The sequence below is a fragment of the Prionailurus viverrinus genome, chromosome E2, assembly GCF_022837055.1.
Source record: "Prionailurus viverrinus isolate Anna chromosome E2, UM_Priviv_1.0, whole genome shotgun sequence".
NCBI classification, from domain to species: domain Eukaryota; kingdom Metazoa; phylum Chordata; class Mammalia; order Carnivora; family Felidae; genus Prionailurus; species Prionailurus viverrinus.
The window spans coordinates 47,033,508-47,052,260 of NC_062575.1; the positions used below are offsets into that span (position 1 = coordinate 47,033,508).

General features: G+C 52.0%; 1 protein-coding gene across 5 annotated transcripts in view; it reads left to right on the top strand.

Moving 5' to 3' along the window:
- Positions 1-18,753, top strand: part of SIPA1L3 (signal induced proliferation associated 1 like 3) — a 239,227-nt gene that overhangs the window by 142,736 nt on the left and 77,738 nt on the right. For all 5 annotated transcript variants that reach the window (XM_047834795.1, XM_047834794.1, XM_047834799.1 and 2 more), the window contains 5 exons: positions 1,412-1,542; positions 9,498-9,686; positions 10,535-10,709; positions 13,718-13,821; positions 15,584-15,741. In XM_047834795.1, the coding sequence (XP_047690751.1) occupies positions 1,412-1,542; positions 9,498-9,686; positions 10,535-10,709; positions 13,718-13,821; positions 15,584-15,741 (757 nt within the window). The remainder of the gene's footprint in view (positions 1-1,411; positions 1,543-9,497; positions 9,687-10,534; positions 10,710-13,717; positions 13,822-15,583; positions 15,742-18,753) is intronic.

Here is an 18,753-nt window from a genome sequence, read left to right on the forward strand (position 1 = left end):
CGACACAAGATTGGTGAGGATCAAATAAGATTGTACATTAAAGCACTTAGTTCTTCATTGGGCAGATAGTAAGTACTCACTAGGGAGCTTTATTTAAAAAATTTTTTTTTTCTTTCAAAATTGGACTTCTTGGTAGCCCTGGAAGTTTATAAATTCCTCATCGGTCATTGTTCAGTGAGTGCCTGCCGTATGCCAGGAATGCAGGGCGCTGGGTATGCGTCGGGAGAAAACAAAACAGGACAAGCCCTGCAGATGTTTAGGAATGAACCGATTATCTGTGGAGCAGATACTGCTTATGCTCTCTGACCTGCTGGGGAGATGGTTTAACCCAGTGCAGGTACTGGTCTGACTGGCACCGTTAATTAACACATTATTTAGGCCTTCGATAAGCTTTTGGTTCACTAAAAGCATCTCATGAGAACAGGAACCATCAGCTAAATATTCAGAGCACCGGGATGGGAAGGAATTTCTGGCAAGGGGTGGATGTTGCCTTGAGTCAAGACAGGCTGCCGGTGGGTATCCACCACAAGCAGGAAACACTTGGGCTTCACATTGGAAAATACTGTTTGCTGGAAGGATTAGAAAACAGCAGCATGTTTTAGAGAAAGGGGGAGACAGCTGCTGTTTAGGGGAGAGAACACGAGACTTGCTCCATGATTCGGTGGCTCTATTGAGGGAGGGAAGAGAGTAGCGTTTAAGTATCCTAGGTGTGTAGAAGCATGGTTGGATAAAAGCGATGCTTGGGGACTTGAATCATGGTCCCTTTTCTGTGACAAACATCACGCCCTGGGATGATAAGAGCTAGCATTTCTTTTGTGCTTACTGTGTACTTGGCTCTGTGCTAAGTGCTTCACGCCTGTTAACCTATTTGATCCTCACAACTGTGCTGAGAGGTGTGTCCAGCCTTACTGCTCCCGTTTTCCTGATGAAAATGCTGTGGAGTGCCTTGGCCTGGGCCATCCATCTGACCTAGTGGCAGACACCCTGGATTTGAGTCCTGCGAGCAGCGCGGTAGAATAGAACCTTAACCACTTCACAGGGCTAGTTGGCAGCTGAGCTAATGACGGACGTTTGCAAATCTGGGATAACCATAGGCTCTGTTTTTTACGTGCCAGACACTGTGCTAAGCATTTAATATTTGTAGTCTCATTTCACCCTCACCTCACATCGACTCGATGAGTTATGGGTAGTGTCAGGGCGCCCGTTTTTCGGATGGAGGAACTGAGGCTCAAAAAAGTTCTGTGACTTGGCTGAGGTGGCACAGTCAGGTCTTGCCGTCAGTCTCTCTGTCGAGTGTGGCCATGACCAGGCGGGAGGTTTGTGTGAGCAGGATCCCGCGGGTTGCCCAAGAACCTGCCCCGGGCATCACCCCTCCTTCCCAGAGAACTCACTCTGAACGCTTCCCTCTCAGAACATGCCAATTACTTTGGTGTGGACGAGAAACTGGGGCCAGTGGCTGTGAGCATCAAGCGGGAGAAGTTGGAGGACCACAAGGACCACGGGCCTCAGTACCAGTACAGGATCATCTTCCGGACCCGTGAGGTAAGTCGCATCACCGTTATTAGTTTACGTAAATTACAGCTCAGTAGCCCCTCACCCTCTGTGAGCTCTTACTCTGTGGTAGGTGCTTCCCCTGCTTCACCTCACGCAGTCCTCCTAAGAACCTCCCGAGAGCACTTCTGTTCGTCTCTCCATTTTACAGAAGAGAAGACTAAGACTCAGAGAAATGAAGTGACTTGTGTGGGCTCAGTGAATAAGGGGCCAGGCCAGGACTGGGATCTTGGAGAGCCCACAATACTTACATTGTACAAGAGATTCACTCTGGTTAGAATAGGAAATAAAGGGAGACGCGTAAGGGATCCTTTCAGGATCATGAGATGTCCTGCAGAATGGAAAGAATTAAGGCAGCAAGCCTCAGGCACGGCAGGAATTGGGGAATCTCAGCCACAGCAGGCACTGCTGTTGGTGCCGCTCAGCTCAAAACACTCGCAGCGCTTTCAAGTCTGAGTAGAGAAACCCGTTGTCCTGGTTTGGGCAGAGGAGGTCTTCCCCTGGACTAAATATCAGCCGTGGCTAGGGAGCAAGGCCTGCCGGGGGCATCCTGCTCAATTAGGACTCTCAGTTGTAATTGACAGAAATCTACTTCTAACTGGTTCAAGCCAGAAATAGAATTTTTCGGTTTATATAACTGCAAATCCAGGCGGGGTAGGGCTAGCTTCAGGCATAGCTGGATCTAGGCACTCAAATAATGTCACCGTATTCTGCTTCCAGACCGCTCTGTTCCCCTAAGCTCTGCTTTTTTGCATTGTGAATGTCATTCTCTTCTCTTCTGCCACCAGCAAGCTCTCTCCATGTCATGGGAAAATGGAGACTGGCTGCTCAGCTCTTCTACATCTTTGTATGTCTCCTCCACAAGGAAGAGACACTCGCTGCCAAATCTGTGGGAAGGACTCTGACTGGCTCTGCTTGGATCACGTGTGCTCCACTGGGACAGGGCAGCACGCTGTAATTGACAGTTCAGTTGGAATCACCTGGGGGGGGGGGGGCAGTTCTTCTGCCAAGAGGGACGCTAGGCCAGCAAAAACAGCAGACTTCCAAAAGACCCAAGTAAGGAAGAGCTTTCCAGGAAAGGGGTGGTAGTCAGCTGGGCAGGCCCCCCAAAGTGGGTCTCCTTCAGTCCTGCATTGCCCCATCCGCCTTGTTCCTGGCCTTTGCCCAGGTCCGGTGGGACCCCAGCAGCCTGCTGCTGCCGCCAAGGACTTTGGGTGTGAGGCCAGCTGAGCCTGGACGTCATCCAGACTGGCAGATGGTACACCGAGGGCCCTAGCCCCATCCCCTCACGAAGACCCTCTTGCTGAGGGGGAGTGGGATGACACAGAGGCTTTGTGGCAGCTTAGAGGAGGCAGTCCCACAGCGCCCCCACAGGTCGTCACCAGCACCTCTGTCACCCAGCCCCTCTTCCCTCTCCTCACCTTTCTGGCCAGATGAGCACTGGGGCAGAATGTGACGTGACAGCTCACATGGCATCAGATTGTGTCACGACATCTGGGGAACTGCTGGGTTATTTCACCCTAGTGAACACTAGTTCATAATAGTAAATAATATTTTATTACACTAGTAAATAATATTTTATTACAACTGCCGTGACATTGCAGATCTACTTAATAACACTGTGTCGGATGTTTTCTTTACCCTTTATGTACATTCATTCACTTAAGTGTCACGACAGTTCTGTGATGAAGGCACGGTTGTCCTCATTGACAGATGATGAAACAAGGCACTGAGAGGTTGAGGGCTTTGCCCAAAGCAGCATCCAGTAAGTGGCAAGCGGAAGAGTCGGCCTGCTCTCTAGCCCCCCTCGGCTGCCTCTGGGATTCCACTGACGGGGCTCAAAACTGCACAGCAGACCCATTGATGAGTTACAAACTCAGCTTAGTGCCAGCGCTTTTGTGCTATTGTTTCTTATTAATAAAAATGGAATACGTAGAATGAATTTTTAAAATACCGGCCTGCACTGCATGTACTGGGAGTCATGAGACTTGGGTGCGGGGATGTTGGGTCAGGGTATATTGTTTCTGCTGTGGTTCCTATTCAGTGAGTTTGAAACCGGCTCAGTGCTCTTCCTGCCTTGTGCCTGCTTCCACGCACTTCCTAGCCCCAACACCCACAAAACGAGCCTCCAGTCCCCCCCCACCCCCACCCAGGATCGGCATGAGGCTCTTGAGGCCCCAGGACACAGGTCCAGGATTCATCCACACGGCAGAGATTCACTCAGCACCACTACCTGCCATCCCTGCTGCACTCTTGTGGGGGAGGCAGACAATACACACATACTTTGATAAATTACACAATGTGGTAAGTGATGACAAGGTAGAAAGTCAAGCAAGGAAGAGATAAGTGTAAGGGGCGGTTCAGTGTTTAGGCAGAATGGTCAAGGGACGTATCACTGGGAAGATAACATTTGAGTAATGACCTGAAGGACATGAGAGAAGGAGCCATGTGGACATCTAGAACAAGAGCATTCCAGGCAGAGGGAACAGCCGTTGCAAAGGTGCTGAGGCATGATCACATCTGGCACATTGGAGACCTGGTATAGATTCCTAGTTCAGCCATTCACCAGCTGTGAACCTGTACACCTGGCTTCTCCTCTCAGAGCCTCAGTTTCCCTCTTGGGAATCCCAGTCTTCCCACAGTCCCTACAATCCCTATAGTCATGGATCCAGTGGGGTCACACATTAGGCAGTGCTTGGCCTGGCACTTGGGAAGACCCCAGTGAAGTTAGCCATTGGTAAGGGTCTCAGTCTACTGTCCCCTTGTCACATTCCAGGCAGCCCTGTGAATTTTGGCCCACCATGAGGTTCACAGCCACAACCAGGCCTTTTTCTAACCCCACATGCATGCGGGCTCATCCCCGAGCCCAGCTCCTGGTGGAGCTGCCCTACTGGGCACTCAGGCCTGAGGACCTCATCACCTGAGTTGGAGGGCGGGCAGTGGCCAGCAAGGTTTGCCGTGCCTCTTCCTCAAGCCCTTCCTATCATGGCAACAAGGTGGACAATCCACAGCCCCCAGTAGTAACAACAACAGTATCCACAATAATAGCTAACACTTTTAACACACATTCTTGCCAGACAGTGTCCTAAATGTTTTATATGCGTGAAGCCCAAATCTTCTCAACAGTCTTATGACATGGGTCCCATTATTCCCATTCTACAGATGAGGATGGGAGGCTGAAGCCCAGGGAGATCATCATTTGTCAGGGTCACCAATGGCAGAGCTGGGACATGGACCAAAGCTTCCCGGGGCCTGGGCCCAGGCTCTTAACCACTCAGCACACTGCCTGTGGGGTCGAGTCTGAATTCTAGCTCTGGGAATGGACAGCCCTGGGTTCAGTCCAGTTCTGCCACTTACTAACCATGTGACCTTGGTTTTTTACTAACCATGTGATCATGTTGGCTTTACCGCTGGATTCAGTTTCTTTATCTGTGAATGGGCTCTGTGCTGTTTGTTCCCTGTCTCCTAGAGCGGCAGGGAAGGTTCTCATGGACTCGCACACATGAGGTGGTAGCCTGAGGCTGTAAGGCAGTGAGTACTCCAAGTGGTAGATGCTACTACGAGCCTGGCCTGTCACTGTCCCCACCACCCCCCGCCAGGGTCCGAGGGCCATGCCGGGAACCAAAGGTGGAGTTCACGGGCAGAGTTCTATCCTCCTGTCCACATGTACATATCTTAGGCTCCCGTAAACCAAGGTGTGGGGTCCAGGGTGAAGGGCTTGGGCTGTTTTCCAGGCCAGCAGGCTGGCCCGCCCCAGATGGCCACCCCCGGCCGCTGAGCAGACAGTCGAGTGGGCCCATATCTCCCGGCAGATGGGTTGTGAGCGTTGGCAGCACTGAGCTTCCCGCCAGGGCAGGAACAGACTTGGAGCTGGGCTCTGGCATCACACGCCTGAACAGCGCCCCCCTCCCCCCGCCCCGCCCAGCCTGGACAGGACGAGCCCTGGCCTGAGCCCCTTGCTGGCGTGTCTCTCCCAGGACATAGGAAAACCCCAGGCAACCAGGGACGGTCTGGCCTACAAGCCCAACAAGTCCCCCTTAGCCCAGCAAACGTGAGTTTTTGACTGGCCTTGATTTTGTTAGGGTTAGAGGTTTGGATTTGTCATTTCTTTTTTATTTAAAAAGTAACAGTCGCTCATTAAGAATTTAAGTATATAAGTAAGTGTACAAAGTAGAAAAGGGAGAGTCTCCTATTAAGTGAAAAAAGCAAGTATAATAGTGTGAATCGACTAGGACTTCATTTGTATTCAGTAGGTAACTCTGATCGTCTGTGTGTGTGTGTGTGTTTATGGAAATAATCTCCAAAGCATATTGTTAAGTGGGGAGAAAAGTCAACTATAGCTTCCTATTAAAGGTGAAATGTAAATTCTTAACTATGCATATGGTTTTGTACAAATACATTTGACACGTGTATAGATAATAATGGCTAACATGTATTGAGCGCTCACTGGATGCCAGATACAAAGCTGGGCACTGTATGTGGATTATCTTATTGAATCTTTACAGCCCTTTGAGAGAGTCATTATCCGCATTTTATAGATGAGGAGAAAGGCACAGAGAAATTAAGCAACTTGCCCAGGGTTACACAGTTAAGGAATGGGTAGAGTCAGGACTTGAATCCAGGCAGACAGACTCCTAAGTGACCTCCCAGGAGAAGTCCCCGACGCGTGCACCCACCGCCCAGCAGAGAAAAATGCATCTAAGTCAGGAGCCGACAAAGAACAACCTGTGCAAATAGAAACCTCCCTGCATACATGGCCTTGAGACTTTTCTATGGCTCATGTGACTGCTTATCCTCAGCGAGATGATGCCAGATTTCGTTGAGGATGAGGTCACACAGGGCCTTGCAGGCTGAGCAGGGTGTATAGATTTTACTTGGAGAGAAATGGGAAGCCACTAGCCCATTCTGCACAGAGGAGAGGCGTGGTCTGACTCAAGCTGCTGCAGGAAGAGTGGCCTGGGCCGGGGTGGCAGTGGTGTGGGAGCAGGGAGACCAGGAGGCAGCTATCATCATAGGCCAGGTAGGCGATGATGACAGACAGGACCAGGTGGAGAGTAGAGATGGCCACTCGTCGTGCCCTGCCAGTGCCCTACTTAATCTCCCCAGCAGAGAAGGCAAAGCTGGGAGCTTTTCAAGTAGTGGCTTTTGGTCAAGTCTTCAGAGCCAAAATGTGACAGTAGGCCACCTGTCTCTAGAGTGGGAGAAAGACTGAGGTGCAGGACCATGCTTCTGCTTGGCCCCAGCAGAGGGCGCTGCGGGCCAGTGTCAGCAGGATACAAAAACAGATCCAATTGGTGCATTGATTGAAACCCACAATCCCAGGGCCTCCCAGACTGGCAGGGCAAAGCATCCAACATGGTTGCTTTTCATGATCTGTTTCAAGACTACTGTCCTTAGGATAAAAGCGACTTGTTTTTTTATTAATTACCAAGGCTACAGCTGGGAACTCCAGAACACAAGATCACTCCATTCCTTCCATGCATGCCTCTTGCCCAGGTCCTATTTGGCAAGCTGTATGCTTAGAGGCAATGCCGTGACACATTATTTTTGCCATCTCTTGTGTCTGTTGACTTAGGACAGGCATGTTTTTCCAGGTACTACTGATTAATCCTTCTTAGTCTTTTTTTTTTTTTTTTGAGAGAGCGACAGAGCACAAGCAGGGAGGGGCAGAGAGAGAGACACACAGAATCCGAAGCAGGCTCCAGGCCCTGAGCTGCAGCACAGAGCCCTAGGCGGGGCTTAGACCTGTGAACCACAAGATTGTGACCTGAGCTGAAGTCAGATGTTTAGCCAACTGAGCCACCCTGGCATCTCATCCTTAGTCTTTATATCATAGCTTCAAGTATATTTTGGGTGCTTGTAGCAATCCCCTGAGGGGGGATGTTTTTCCCGGTGTTGCTGCAAATACCCTGTCATGCTGCCTTGCTGGGGCTGGAGCTGCGTGCCTGGCCCTGGGCATGGCATCACCTGATGGTCAGCTCACGTTGTGGGTAGAGAAGCCTGAGCTGGTACAAGTGAGGACCTGAAGCCACAGGGACTCTCGGGGCTAGCGGGACCTGAATTGGTACAACCACTTGGAATACTTGGGCAGTTCAGGAAAATTAAAGATGAACATGCCCAGTGACTCTGCAGTTGCCCTCCTAGGTATAGATCCAAAAGAAAATTTGTTCATGTGCAATAAGAGGCGCTCCTATGAGTGTTCCTAACAGCAGTGTTCATAGTTGTCCAACACTGGAAGCGGTTTCCGTGCTCAACAGTAGAATGGAATAAATCCGTTGTGGCAATACAGCCGCTTCTCACAGCAATGTGGCCACTCTCATATCCACAGCATTGAGAGAAACAAGCCAGATATAAAAGAATACAAACTGCCTGAAGCTCCAAAACAGGCAGAAATAAATTTTGGAGTTTGAAGTCAGGGTGGAGTTGCCTTTGGGGAGGAGGGAAGGAGTTTTGGGGGGCTGAAAATACTTTTTTGACTTGGTGGGGATTACCTAGGTGTTCACTGTGTGATCATTCCTTTAGGTATGCTTCCATGTGTTGAGTACTTTTCTGTATGAGGATGTACCTCACAGCCAAAAATAAAAATAAAACACTGTCAACGGCGAAAGCTGTAAGTTTTGGAAAATTCAGGGCTGCGTGGGAATCCTGGTTTAGTCACTTAGCTGTGGTGACCTTGGAGAAGGCACCTAACCTCTCGGAGCTTCAGTTTTCTTATCTGCAACATGGAGATGATAAAACCTCCCCCTGAACAGACGTGTGCACATAATTAGGTAATTACTGTTGTACCACTGCACCTTCATAAATGCGACTTTGTTAGAAAGGTATATCAGTTAGAAACTGCTTTGCCTGTAGAGTAAACCTGAAGACCTGAGTAACCATAGCTAAAACAAATAGAGGGTTATTTTAATTCTCTAACAAGAAGCCTGGAGGTGGGCAGCTGCAGAGATTGACTTCTCTGGTTTTCTTGTTGTCTCTTTCCTCGCAAACACAAGATGGCTGCCACAGCCCCAAACATCTTACCCTCACACCAGTGTCCTTAGCAAGAAGAAATGGGCTGGTGGAAAGGGGCTTTCCTTTAACGAAGGGAAGCAAATGTGTCCAAGAAGTCCTTCCCCAGCTGAATTCCCCTCACATTTCATTACCTGTAGCTAGTCATGTGGCCAGCTATAGGAAAAACATGGAAAGCACCATCTGGGAAAGTGAAATGAGTTGGCCGTGATTGGCCTGACTAAAAGTTTTCAATCCTGGCTACACAGCAGAATCATTTGAATGGCACTGAAAAGGGGTGTGTGTGTGTGTGTGTGTGTGTGTGTGTGTGTGTGTGTGTGTGTGTACAATAAGTGTACATTGGTATAAGTATGAATACGCATGTGCACATGTATGTAGATGCCTGGGCCCCACCACAGACCAACCGTGTTAGTACAGTAATATGTTCACACGTGTTGTAATGAAGACAATGTTTGTTGAGGGTTTGCCTTGTGGAGCCTGTTTTATTCATTATACATCTTACTAGCTGACATAATCTGTGTCCCCACTTAAATGCCAGTCGGTGAAGACCAGTTGGGTCTTTGTTTTGTTTGCCGCACCCAGAACAGGGCTAGGTCTCGGGGGCACGTAGTCAGTATTTGTTGACGGATGAAGGTGTGCTCCATCCGTTGTCTCATTGACTCAGCCACTTAATCCTCCCGGCGCTCTTCTGGGCTTTGATGCCGTCACCCTACCATTTCGTGAAAGAGAAGCTGAGGCCCAGAGATCTGAAGGCGCTTGCTCAAGATCACACAAGCAGGAGGCGGCAAGCTCAAGTCCTGGTCCGAACCCCGGGCTGGCCCTGGGACCCAAGCTTCTCTGACCATCGCACACGTTGCTCTGAGAATTGGACACCCTCATGGGCTCTTGTTCCTTCCTGGGTCCTGAGAGCCTCCTGACCTCTTCTTTCCCTCAAACAGCTCATCACCCTGCGGGGATCCATCCTGGAGGACGCCACACCCACAGCCACAAAGCATGGGACGGGGCGGGGCCTGCCCCTGAAGGATGCCCTGGAGTATGTCATCCCCGAGCTCAACATCCACTGCCTGAGGCTGGCTCTCAACACGCCCAAGGTGACCGAGCAGCTGCTGAAGCTCGACGAACAAGGGGTGAGCCGGGGTTCTGGGTGGGGGGCCCCTCAGACCGTAGCCTGCAGCCCCATCCTGGTACTTCTTTCTGTCTTGGTCTTTTTTTTGTTGTTGTTCTTTTTTCCAAGAATAGAAACCCACCTAACCTAGTTTAGGTAAAAAGAGGGATCTCTTAATCAAATTCCAAGGGAGCCAAGAGCAAGAATATGACTGGGTCTCAGGAGGAAAATGGTCTGGGGATGAGACAGCCACCAGGTTTCATGGTGGGGAACAGGCTAGGGGGTGTGTTCCCATCTCTGCACACTGGCTCCCTTTGCTTCTCCGTCCTCCCACAGCTCCCAGAGTTTCTGTGAGAATAACAGCCACGTGCAGACCCCAGCTAGCTGACTCTTGGTCCCAGGAGAGCCTCTGACTGGCCCGCGCTTAGGTCAGGTGTCTGTCAAGGTCCAGTCACCAGTGACCAGGAGAATGAGATACATAAAATAAACATGTGGTCACCGAGGGCCCACTCCCTGAAAACAGTTGACTGCACCGAGCCCTGAGCCCTGGAGAATTTCCTTTTGCCAAGTCTTAGCCAGTTCCAGTCCACCTCCTGTGGGCAGCCAGCCAAGGCAACGGTGTCTTAATTCTTGAGAGCGGCGTGGCCCTCTGTAGAGAGAACGAGAGTGGGCTGTGCGACACCTTGTTGTGCCTCTCTGGAATGGGAGGGAAGGGGAGGGACAACTGGGATGTGCCCCCCACACCTTTCTCCCTCTTCTCTGGCTGCGGCCCCGAGTTTTTGTGTGACCCCAGGAGCTCCCTGGGCACCGCGCCTGAGAAAGCCCCTTTTTCCCCTCCCTCTGACGTCTCTGCCCGGCCCGCCTCTGCAGCTGTGCCGGAAACACAAAGTGGGCATCCTCTACTGCAAGGCTGGCCAGAGCTCGGAGGAGGAGATGTACAACAACGAGGAGGCCGGCCCCGCCTTTGAGGAGTTCCTCTCCCTGATCGGGGAGAAGGTCTGCCTGAAGGGCTTCACCAAGTACGCCGCCCAGCTGGATGTCAAGAGTAAGTGGCACAGTGGCCTCGTGGGGGAACCAGTGGGATCCCGGTGGACCACCACCCCACGCCCACCCCAGGGGCAAACGTCACAAGGCCTGATGATACCTGGGTAAGGACGCAGAGCCGTGGGAGCTCTCAGACTCTGCTGACGGGGGTGCAGAGAGTGCGACCGCTTTGGAAAACAGTATGGCATGTTCTAGTAAAGTTTAAAGACCCACCTACCCTGTGAGTCAGCAGTTGCGCTCCTAGACATGTCCTCTGGGAACTCATGCACATGTGCGTTGGGAGATGTCCTGAATATTCATAACCACCAGTGCTTGGATGGTGCCCAGCGTGCACAGGCAGAATTGTGGTATTTCGTGCGGCAGAGAGCTGTGTGGCAATGACAGCAGTGAACTAGAGCTGCAGGCGTCAGCCTGGACGAAGGCCACGCACTTGATGTTGAGCGTGGACAGGGGGCCTCACAAAAGCAGGTGCCGAAAGATGGCTTTTATTCAACAGTGTATTGTCTGGGGGGTTGATCTGACATAGGAAAACTACAGAAAAGCAAGGCCGTGACGGACATGACGTTCAAGGTAGTGGTTGCCTCCAGGGCGAGTGTGGCTATAACTAGGAAACGATACTCACATTTTCACAAGAGTATTGGTGGCAGGCGGTCTGTTTCTTAAGGCAGGTGCGAGGTACAACATACTCGTTCTGGCATTTCCACACATAAATATGCATCTATATGCATAATATGTTTATATATGATCTATAGGATTAAAATGTGTCCTGGCAGTTTTGGGGGGTTGGAAGAGTGATGTTGTAAATTGGCGTCACGGCTCCCTATGGGAAGGACCCCTTAGAGGTGAGCTGTAGCTGGGATAGTTGCTTAGGCTGAGTCGGGCCCTGAGTGATGGGGCTGTGGCTTGATCACTGGCTCTTCACCTTACCTGGCCATGCCTCAGTTTCCTCATCTGGGGAAGGGAGGCCCAGATGAGGAGACCACGTTTAGAGACATGAATGAAGTGTTAGGCGGGTGCTTATGGCTGTTGTCTGTTGAAGGAAGCAGTGGGAGGAATGAGCCATTGCTCGTTTAGGGGTGTTGGACCAGTGGCTTTGGCCGTCTCTGCCTCCATTTCCTCATCTGTAAAGTTGTGTTTACCTCGGGAGCGCGGTGTTGAACTATCTTAGTGAGCCCTCACTCTGTGTCAGACCCTGGACCTGCCCGGCCTCCCCGAGCTGCCTGCGTCCTGTCCGCTCCTGGCGCTCTGGAAGCCCGCAGCGGGAGTGGTTCCACTGGTGATTCCTTCAGCGTGGGGGCAGTGTGCTCAGAAAAAGGAAGCGGACACTTACTGTCCGCCTTCTCAGACAGGTGCCTGCTCCTGAGGGTCAGCGTCCTGCACGAAGTGACGGCCATAGTCTTTCCCCCCGTCCCCAAGTTGGCCGTGAGCGTCAGATGCTGGCACAGTGCCTCACAGAGAATCAGCACTCGAGGGCACACCAGCCGCTGCCACGTGGCTTCTGCAGGAAGCGGATTTTCTCTGAGGACCCCAAGGAGCGCAGTGCTCCCGGCCAGTCTCCCCGGCTACCAGACAGGGATGCCCTGGGCTTGCAGCCACCTGAAGGTCTCCTGGCTTCAGGCCTGGCTCTGGCACTGACCAGCTGTGGCTTCAGTGCCCTCACCTGTCACAGCTACCCCCCACCCTAAAATGTGAGGCCTCAAGAACAGGGACTCTTGGGCCTGTTCTACCACTGTTTCCCCAGCACCTTCCACTCGATAAAGCTTGCTGGAAGAATGGGCTTCCCGGGGTGAACATGACACCCTGGAGTTCCTGGCAACATGGTTCGTGGGCTCATTCATGCGCTCCACAGAAACCTCCCAGCCTTCCTCCCTGGGCAGTTCAAGATGATAGGAGCATGTATGGGGCACCTGATCTTATGTTGGAGTGGGGAAGGGCTCCTTGAGAACATGGCATGTGGCCTGAGAAGAGTGAGTTGGAATAAAAGAGGCAATGAAGTAGCCCGAAAGTATTCCAGGTAAAGGAACAGCACATGCAAAAGCCCTGAGGTCTAAAGGCTGTTGTCCAGGGAAGTTCATGTAGAGAGAGGATGAAGTGAGGAAGGCAGGCAGGACCCACCGTGCGGGGCCTTTAGGGCTGAAGCTTAGGGATTTGGGTAAGAGCAACACTGAGTCCTGTTAAGAAAACACTGGAGTCCCACATCCCGAGTTCCAGTCTGGGAACTGCATTCCCAGGGAACTGGGAACTGGGAACTGCGCGTTGCAGTGTGACCTTAGGCAAGTCCCTCCCTCCCTGTGCCTCAGTTTCCCCCTCGGAAACATGGAGCCAACAATCAGATGTGCTTCTGCCTGGTCACAACCCCCTCCCGTTAGAGATAACCAGCATCCTGACTCTCGTGATTATCATTCATAGTTTTGCCACCTATACATGCATCTCTAAATAGCATTTGTTTTGCCTGTTTTTGAACGTAACGTGAATGGAATCGCACGCTACGTGCTCCTCTTGTGTCTGGCGTCTTTCATTCAACATTGTATATATGGGATTCGCCCATGTGGTGACTGCGGCTCGTTTCATGGTTGATCCATTCCTGTGACTGACATTTGAAGGTGCCTGTACCCATATCCCAGGGCACATGTGTACCTTTTCTCTGGATTATGATCCTAGGAGACGAAGTGTTGAGTCATCAATTAAGCTGATCTTTAGGTTCACTAGATGTTGTGAAAAAGTTTTCCAAAGTGGTTGTACCAATTCGCACACCTGACCAGCCGCATAAAGGGCTCCAGTCATTCTACATCACCGCCAACCCTTGGTACGGTCAGACTTTTAATTTTTTTTTTTTACCAGTCTGGTGGGTGTCTAACATAAGGTTTCCTTTTTACCTAAATTTATTTAATTTTAAAGAGTAGAGTGAAGTGAAAACATCAAGCTAAAAACTAACACAGATGGCATGTGGGCTGTGGCACAAGCCCAGAGGTTTGGGAAACGTGGTGCTAACTGGTGTTTCTGTTGCAGCCGACTCTACGGGCACCCACTCCCTCTACACGACATACCAGGACTACGAGATCATGTTCCACGTCTCCACCCTGCTCCCTTACACCCCCAACAACAGGCAGCAGGTCAGTGGGGCCCAGGCCAGGGGTCCCATGTGATTTCCAGTTGGTGCACAACTGAACCCCAAGGCAGTCTCCCTCCCCGTGGTCGTTAGCTGGCTGTCTGGCTGGCATGGGCTCTCCTGCTGCCGCCCGTGGCCTTGGAGACCCTCCGCACCGTGGTCACATCACCTGGGGGATGGAGGCTAGGTCAGGTGTCGTTTGAGATCAGTTTTTTCCTAGCTGTTCCTTAGCCACCCTGCTTGCCTGTAGCTATCCCAGCTCCCCTCAAGGTCTCTTGAGTCATCAGGGGTCCTGTGAGAAAGAAGAACAAACCAGTCAATGTTATTTCAACCAGAAGTAACAGAAATACGAACCAAATTGGCATAAACAATAAATGGGTTTTACTGGGTTATGTTAACTCTGACGTGCCAGCACAGGGCTAGCATTAGGTACGGCTGGATCCAGGGGCTCAAAGCACGTTAGGGACCCTTTGAATTTTGCAGCTCTGCTTTTCTTCATAGTGACCTTATTTTCAGGTCTTCCCAGGTAGTGGCAGAGATGCCCCCTAGCTGCCCTCGGCTCACATCCCACCAAGGTAGCCACCCCAGGGGGGGAGACAGCTGTGCCTCCCTGGTGTCCCAGAAACGTTTCAGGGCTGAATCTTGTTGGACTATTCACTTGCCAGTCCCCGGGGCTTGGGGCAGGGAAGGAATGCGCTGACTGGCCGAGCCGGAAGCATATGCCCACCCCTGGGGATGGATGGTGAGTGGGGTCAGCTCAACTTGAAACGCTGATAGAGATCAGGCAGGTGCTTTCCCACGGGGGAGGGACGTGGCTGTCAGGAGAAGAAGGAAAGGGTGCTAAGTGGGCAAGAACAGCTAATACCTGCTTCCTGCAGCTCCTCTCCTGGATGTGCCGTGCAGATTCTGTCCTGAAACAACTTTTTTCCTAGTTTCTAAAGAACAGAAACCCCACAGATTTGTGGTTCAGCAAGTGTATATTATTTCCATTGGTACAGGTGACGTTGTAGATTTTATAGACCAGCAGTGGTCAGGTGTCCATGGACTCATAAGGTTAACCTGTGAGCATTCTGTAAGAGCTGTGTGCCGTGCACTGCTCTCACACCGAGGACACAGCAGTAGGCCGCAAACGAAACAGGCAAAACCACTGGCGTCGCAGAGCTGACGTGTTAGTGGGAAGGGACAGACCAGAAACAGAAGGAAGAGGGAAGAGCCACCGTGTGCCGAGTGTCGATAAATGTCGAGTGACGGCGGCAGGATAGTAGAGAGAGGGCATGTCGTGGGGACAGTCAGCGAAGGCCTCCATGGGAGGGAGGTGTCTCAGCAAAGACCTGAAAGAGGGAGCCACGTGGAGTTGACTGGGAAGAATGTTTCGTGCCGAGGGAACAGTCACTGCAGAGGCCTTGAGGAAACAAGGCATGTTTGAGGAGCAGCAGGAGGCCTGCGTGGTCGAACAGAGTGAGCGAGGGAGAACGTGGGAGGAGATGTCAGAGCGGCGGTGGGGGCAGGTGGCATGGGGGGCATGGGGCCCCCTGGGCCATGTGGGGACTCAGTCTTTTCTCCCGAGTGAGGTGGAGCCACTGGAGGGCTCTGAGCGAGGAGAGACACGATCCGACCAAGGTCCAGGGCTCTCGCTGGCTGCGTGTGGGGACCAGACGGGAGAGGGGGGCAAGAACCACAGGGCGGTGGGAGGCTGCCGTGAGGGTCCAGGCAGGGCCCTCAAGCCAACTGGTGCTGCCCTCCTGTCCCCTGTTTCCATTCACCAGCTACTAAGGAAGAGGCACATAGGAAACGACATTGTGACGATCATCTTCCAGGAGCCGGGGGCGCTGCCTTTCACCCCCAAGAACATCCGCTCACACTTTCAGCACGTCTTCATCATTGTCCGAGCCCACAACCCCTGCACTGATAATGTCTGCTACAGGTATGCACCTCCCACGTGGGCCCCAGGGAACAGCCCCGGGACGGCCCCCAACCCCTGCACACACAGGAAGTCACAGCAGCCGATTCCCAGCCTCCAGGCAGCGTGCAGAAAGACAGCCAGCAGAGAGCAGCCGCCCAGGTGGGCCGGCTCCTGTGTTGCTTTCTGGGAAGCTCTGTCCTCACATTCCCGCGCCTTCCAAGAGAGCGATCCTCAGCGAGAAAGGGGCATGTCACCCCAGTGTTGATAAGGAGACCATCGGGGATTTGTAGTTGCCTGGAATCTTTTGGTTGCAAGTGACAAAAACTCCTCCTCAACCTGGCTTAAGACAGAAGGCATTCGTATACATCGGCTCCCAAATGACAGGTTCGGGCGTAGCTGGATCTGCTCCACTTTCCTATACATTGCCTCATTTGCTGGCAGCTCTGAGCTCAGCATCCTCCCAGCTGCAAATCCAGCAAAAAGAAAGCTTTGCTTTCCCAGGAAAAGAAGCCCCAGAATTGCGGCTCACTGATCTGGTTGGGGGTGAGGTGCCCATCGTAGAGTGAAACCACCCCTGCGCCATGCCTGGGTAGCGGGCACAGAGCTGAGGCATAGGAGTGGTGGCCCAGGGGGAAATCACAAGTTGGAAGGACGGGGGCAGGGATAGAGCTGTGGTTCTGGTTCATAGATCAACAGGCGACACAGGCCGCAGGCTCATTCAGCATCCTCCCCACGCCCCGGTTCTCACCAGCAGAGTGGCCAGCACCCAGAGGCCAGATGGAAAGCACTCTGGGTGTGGGGTGAGGAGAGAGCCCTCGTCCTTGAAAACCAGCTGATCAAGGACCTAGGCCCCGGGCCAAGGGCAGCACTTGCCCCTGGGATAGCACCGCAAGCTCTGGGGAATGGGCAAGGGAGCGCTATTTTCCATTTTCTGAGCACGGTTTGAAATTCAAAAGGTACAAAATGTAACATAAAAAAGCAAAAAAAAGGTCACAGTCTCCCACCACCCAGCTGTCCTGTTAGCGGTTTCTTGTGCATCCTGATGTTTCATACATACACCAGCACGTGCTTACAAGTATTCTTCTTCACCTCTTTAACACGAATGGAGCATAACACACGCTGTTCTGAATCCTGTATTTTCTCACCAACCCTTGAGATCTCTCCAAACCAATACATAAAGTGCTTTTTCGTTCCATCGTGCGCATGCGTGAGAATCTCCCCCCATCGATGGGCACCTGGGCCGTTTCCTGTCAGCCGCTCTTCCCCTCCATCCGGCAGCGAACAACCTTGCATCCGCTCTCATCGCACTTGTGTCCGACTATACAGATGGGAGAATTCCTGAAACTGGAGTCCCTGGGCCCAAGGGTGTGTGCGTCGTGCGCTGGTAGTCTTGAGGAATTGCCGGAATCTCCCGTTTTCTTGTGTCAGCCGGGTGTATGAGAGAAGGGCGGGGCGGGGGGGATCCACCGAGTAGCGCGTGTGGTTCAGAACACTGTCCTGGATGTGCCGCCCAGGTGGCTGCTGGGAGCCAGCACACTGCATGGCAGGGCCTCCACGGGGCATCAGGCCACAGGCCCCCTGTGTCCTCACCCCTTTGCATCTGGTACTCTGAGCAGCAGCTACCCGTGCCCACACCTCCGGGCTGTGAGAGCCAGAGCTCACTCGGAGGTCCCACGTTCCTCGGCAGCTGAAAGGTAGCCCTGGTGAGGGAAGATGGAGTTGTTCGCGTGCGCACACACACACACACACACACACCACAGAGGAGAAGGCCTCCCTCTCCTGGCACATCAGAGGCAGGGGGTTGAGCCGGGGGCATGGGGGTGGCCTTTCTCCCCTTCCCACACTCCCACCAGGGCTGTCACGGCAACCTTCCACCAACCCCCCACCTTTCCAGGCCAGCCTTTGCATGGTGTCCAGGATGCTTGCTTGCTTCTGATTCACAAACCCTTCTTGTTTCTTACAATTTAATTTAAAATATTTTTATTATGCAATATTTTAAACATCCTGAAAAGCACAGAAAATAATATAACAGACACCCATGTGCCTACCACCAGATTTAGCAGATGTTAACATTTCGCCATATTTGTTTCAGCTCTCTCTCTTTTCTTTATTTTTAAAGAAAGAAAATGTTAAAGATACAACCAAAGCTTACCCCCTCCCACACCCTCTCCCTTCCTCTCCCCTCCTTCCCTACAGGCAGCTGCTCTCCGGACAGACCACACCCGGTCCCCTCTGTGTCCCCAAACACATTTCTGTGGCAGCACTCATGCTGTAAAAATGACTTATTAGCGTGGCCCTTGCCTCCCTTGAAGGTAGTAACCCCATGTCACATTCCCCTTCATGTATCTATTGTGACACGGGGCTTGCCGTACAGTGAGCCCTAAAAACATTTTTGCTGGCCGGACAGATGCCTGGCCCAAATATCCTAGGCACCGAGAAAAGAATTGTCGAATGAGTAATTGTGAATATTCTGGAAATACTTACTGAGCTACAGTGACCAGGTGACCTGGTGACGCACCGTCTCCTGGTTGTGTGACGAGGTGCCGTCCTTTCCGGTTTCAATGTGCCGTTTCTGGGTGGCACACCAGCATCCCTGCAGCCTGTGGGCTGTGAAAACCCAGTCCGTCCTGCTGGGAAGCAAAGGACCAGCTGTTCTGATTGTCCAGAAGCCTTCAGCAGCTTGTGATTTCATGGTTCTTAAAATCATGAATCAGGACTGTGGGGAAACCCAAAATCCATCACTCTACGCAGCCAAGTGCTGACCGGAGCCGTTGCAGCGCTGTTCACAGCTGTAACGTACAATGCGAACATACCGTTAATTAGAAAGACTGGCGAAGTCATCTGGTCCATCCCCCGTCCTGTAGGCAAGGCCACGCCCACACGGTTTTGCCCAGAAAACCTGCCTGGTTTGTGTGGCCTTCGAAGAACTGCACCCCTGGAAAGTGCCTTTTTCCGTCAAACCGGCACACGCTGTGCATTGGTAAAAATCCGTTTCTTCCTGGTCTGTTCAAGTTTAAATCGCTATTTAAATTA